General features: G+C 45.4%; 2 protein-coding genes across 2 annotated transcripts in view; one reads left to right on the top strand and one right to left on the bottom strand.

Moving 5' to 3' along the window:
• Positions 1 to 2,854, bottom strand: part of WDPCP (WD repeat containing planar cell polarity effector) — a 247,997-nt gene extending 245,143 nt beyond the window's left edge. The window contains exon 1 of the mRNA XM_006778547.2: positions 2,421 to 2,854. The gene's annotated coding sequence lies outside the window, so the exon portion shown is untranslated. The remainder of the gene's footprint in view (positions 1 to 2,420) is intronic.
• A 276-nt stretch (positions 2,855 to 3,130) lies between these two features.
• Positions 3,131 to 4,429, top strand: part of MDH1 (malate dehydrogenase 1) — an 18,558-nt gene continuing 17,259 nt past the window's right edge. The window contains exon 1 of the mRNA XM_006778546.2: positions 3,131 to 3,234. Coding sequence (XP_006778609.1) covers positions 3,232 to 3,234 — 3 coding nt within the window. The 5' untranslated portion in view covers positions 3,131 to 3,231. The remainder of the gene's footprint in view (positions 3,235 to 4,429) is intronic.

The raw sequence follows: 4,429 nt of genomic DNA, 5'->3' as shown, positions 1-4,429 counted from the left end.
TTTTTTAATCAAAAATTAGTTTTGTAGATAATTTTTAAACCCAAAATTTGAAACTGAGAGTGATCATTAGGCTGAGGAATGAAAGGATATATAGATATATGATAAAGTAAATATGGCAAAATGCCTAACAGTTGTAGAAATTAGGTGTTGGGCATATGGGTGTGCCAATTATCAACTGATCATCTCTCAGCTCTAAATCTACCTTCCTTTGCCCTGCTTTGTGACTCTGGAATGAGACTCTTAACATTTCTTCTCCACCACCTTAAGAGAGGGCAATGGAATGACCCTGTAAGGAGGTAGCAGCAGAGACACTTCCCTTCCAGATTCCGGCCCTCCATTATTATTATTCAACATGAAAGCCAAGGGCTTTGGGAGGAGACAGGTTCCAGCTGTGGCCTCAGGTCCCAGTCTCCCCTGACAGTGGTCACTTCTACAGACCAGGTAGGCATAGCAGATATGCCCTTTCCGAAGACGTTTGTTTCCATATTTTAGGAAGAAGAGCTCTCTCCCATGGGATTTTGCTTCCACATCCTAAAAGGAGAAACTACACTTTGCATCCACTACTGCTTGGACCCTAAGACTTGAGAGCTCTTTTACTCCATTGAATAGTTAACCACTCCTTCTCTTGTTCTGCTTAACAATTCACCATATTCAATTTTCAAATAACCTGTATATTTCTGTTTCTTAACTGAACTCAGACTACAATAAAGGGTATTCATTGTACCGTGGATGTTACACACATTAAAATATACAGACACCCACCTGAATTTCTCTCCTAACCCCCATTATTGATAGAGTCTATACCTGTCATGCTATTTCAAGCCTCTACGTATAGCACATGCTTTTCCAGGGACAAAGGTATTCCAAAATAGTGGACAAATGATGCTCAGTGATTCCCAGGGAATGACTCTTCTTTCCCAAACCTCCTGAAGACTTGGGCTTGCTCAAGATCCAAGATAATGTAATGTTTGTAAACATTCTTTCAAACTGACACACACAGACTGCTAATGTGTGTTCTTCCACGATAAAAAGTTAGTGGTTACGACAAGAATTGGGTTTCTTTCTTGCCTCTGACAGGACTCCTCCTGTGTAGTCCAGTCAGTATCAGAAACAGCTATGCTCTCTATCGGGAACACATGCCAAAAGAAATGCCCCAACAAAAACAGGTTGCAGCTGCTCCTGCTCTGGTTGATGCCTTGTTTCCACTAAATTCTAGCAGCTGTGGAACAGAACTTTCTGTGATGATGGAAACATTCCACATTCTGTCACACGGGTTACTTACTGAGCACTTGAAATGTAGTTAGTGTGACTCATGAAATGGATTTTTAATTTTAGTTCATTTTTGTTAATGAAAATTTTAAAAACCACTTCTAAGATAAATAAATAATAAAAACCACTTCTACAGTCTTGGGCAACACAGTTCTAGAACCTTTTTTAAAAAAAATATCAGGAACTTAAAGAATATGTTTGCATGTTGGGAGTTTTCTGACATAGAAGTGGCGTTTGAAACCACGACCATGCAGGTCATGCAAAGAATACAGGCACTGCAGTGTTAAGAGGTCAGAAGTAAAAAGAACTTGCAAGGAACACTGGGAGGGAGCAAGCAAGCAGTAACATAAGAGGAAAACCAGAAAAGTATGGCTGAAAGCAATTCAAGGGGGAGAGAGTCATTCGGCCATAAATACTATTGATAGATCAAGGTGAAAAGTAAGGTATTATTTTTCTTTCCCACAACAGCAAACCCTCCAAAACTGAAGAACAAAAAAACTGAAAGGCACCACTTGGAGTTCATTTATCAACGATCAAGGAAAAGCAGAAGTTATACTGTTATCTGGTATAGATATTTCATTCATATTCATTACATACATGCTATTGCAGAACAATACGTCTTCATTTTTAAATCTACGTGAGGCAGGGTTTCAGCGAGCACAGCAATTCTCTTGGGCAGCATTAATTATAAATGAAAACCTCTTAAGTTGTCGCACCAGCTGAGACTGCCTGAAACAATCAGTGTCTCCCTTTCCACTCCCACGCTTTCCTCAGAAATGCAGGTGTGGCATCATTTTAAGGTAAAGATGGTTTAAAGAACATAACGGTTTCCAAAAGAGAATGGGCAAAATTGTCAACATCCACAAAGGGCGTAGAGAAAAAGTTAGATCCGTGGACCGTGAGCTCCAGGACCGGAGGGGTTCACCTCCCACAAACCAGGCGGTCAGTTTTTGTCATTTAACTTTAAAAGAGTTGCATCTTACAACTGCGCGGAGGGGAGCCTACGGAATTCTGAGCGGAGAAGGACCGGCGAGCGGCACCCGCCCGGTGTATCAACACTCGGGTAGAGAAGGCAACGCTGGACGGCGCACAATTGCATCCCGGACCCTAAAGTTTAAAGAAAAACCCCTTGTCCTCCGTCCCGGGCTCACCTGCCTCCGGAGTGGGGAAGACGCGTGGCTCCGGAGCCTCGGACGGGGTGTCCCGCAAACCCTCACTTCGTCGCCGGACACTCCCTGGGGCGCAGGGTCCCCTGACTAGGGAAGTAGGACCCGGGAGGGCGCGGCACGCTGGCTCGGTCGTGTCTCCGAGCAGCTACAGCCACTGATTCCTCAGGTTCCCCCTGCGGCTGGTGAATGCGTTTACTCCCCGGCTTCGTCGCTTAGCAACACTAGAAGCCGTCCAGTCTTCCGGACACGTCAATTCCTCCCGCCCCTCCAGAGTGTGAATAGTTTTTTAAAAGATTGTGTTTCCGGGTCGAGGGGAGCCGTGCGTAGCGGAAGGTCTCTTTACCTCCCACATTGACCCCGGGGGTTGGATAAAGTCTCAGGGGCGCACGTGTGGATGAGGTAGCTTAGTGGTCTGACTCCAGTCTCTCCATTTACGCACGCCGCCACGCCCACCATCTGCTGCCCAAACCATCCGCCGGTCGCGGTTCTCCAATCACAGCGGCTCGCCCCCGGGGACTACTTTTCCACCAGCGAGAAGCGCAGAGAGAAGAGCGTGAGACGTCACTGTGGCCTCGGGAAGTGTAGTCCAACACCTGAAGAAATTCGGTTGCAGACTGCGCTGGAATCTGGGCAGCCTAAACTACAATTCCCAGAGGGCGCCGCGGTCGGGAGCGGAACCTTTTCTCTCTCGTTCTCGGCGCTCGCTCTTCCCCATTCGGCCCCACCGTAGAGGTGACCTGACTCCCCGGGTCTCATTGTGCAGGTGCTGGAATTGTCCGCGCAGTTTCCAATCATGGTGAGTGTGGGCCCCTAGATTATGCCTTTATTCCCTTATGTGGAGATTCTTGCGCTTGGAGGACTTTTGGGGGATGGCTGTGCAAAGCACTGTCCTTCGCGCCCTTTGGAAAACCCCGACTCATCTTCTGAGGACTGTCGCAGTGACCCAGTAATTGGGAAGGGGTTGGTTTCCACCTGGGGCGGGGGTCCTTGGGAAGGTGTGATCTCAGTCCTCCTGCATGGCGGGGGTACAAAAATATGAAGCGGTGGATTGTCTCCAAGCAAGAAATGGGGTTTGATACTGGGAGGGGGTGAGGGGCTCCCTAACCTTTTTTCTACTCTTATGCCCACAGTGTTTTTAGGGGCTTTTGTCAGAAAGCCCTTGAAAGCCGAAGGCCCTCGACTGTAAAGATCGTGTTTACCTGGTGCTCCAGATTACGATCTACGCTTTCGGGAGACGAGTTTCAGCCATATCTAATTTAATGTCATTTAAAACCTGCTCATTGATCCTGTGTAATACTGGGACGTGCTGCAGTGACAGCATCAGTAGCCCAATAACTGGTGCAGATATTCTTTACTGATCTGTATGTTTTGAAATCGAGGGCTACTACTTTAAATGTTACACAACTTAACCATCGTATCAGGAAGATCTGGATGCGTAGATTACCACGTAACCTTGTCTCTGCTGATAAAGGAGAAGGGGGGATGGTGCGGGAACTCTGACGTAGTAATGAATCTGCCCGCTGTTTGAAGGTGACATTTGACATCACACTGAAAAATTGCTTCAGTACTTGTATTTGTAGTTGAGACTATTTTTTCCTCCGTTATCTCAAAATACTGAAATGGGTGGGGCGTGTGGGAAAATATTTGAATGAATAGGAAATTTTCCAGAACCTGAAAATACTATTGATAGACCAAGTTGAAAAGTAGGGACAGCTACTAATTCTCAGTTAAACCTAGATTTCTTACTTATTTCATCAAATAACGTAATTAATCATTTAAATAATGGTTCATTGGTTCCTGACCTAATCTTGGCAAGAAAGCAGAGGTTTATTATCAAAGAACTTCAGACTTTATAATTTTAAAATTGATGGAACCTTTTAAAGGTTATTTTGACAAATCTCCCCACTTCAGATCTTAAAATTGAGTTTATTGAACCCCAAAGAGACTGTGGTTTGCTCAAGGTCACAAACAGTTTGCCTTCGTGGCGCACT

The sequence above is a fragment of the Myotis davidii genome, unplaced genomic scaffold, assembly GCF_000327345.1.
Source record: "Myotis davidii unplaced genomic scaffold, ASM32734v1 scaffold6, whole genome shotgun sequence".
NCBI classification, from domain to species: Eukaryota; Metazoa; Chordata; class Mammalia; order Chiroptera; family Vespertilionidae; genus Myotis; species Myotis davidii.
Note: the sequence above shows the minus strand (reverse complement) of the source record. Positions and strands in the feature narration are given on the sequence as shown.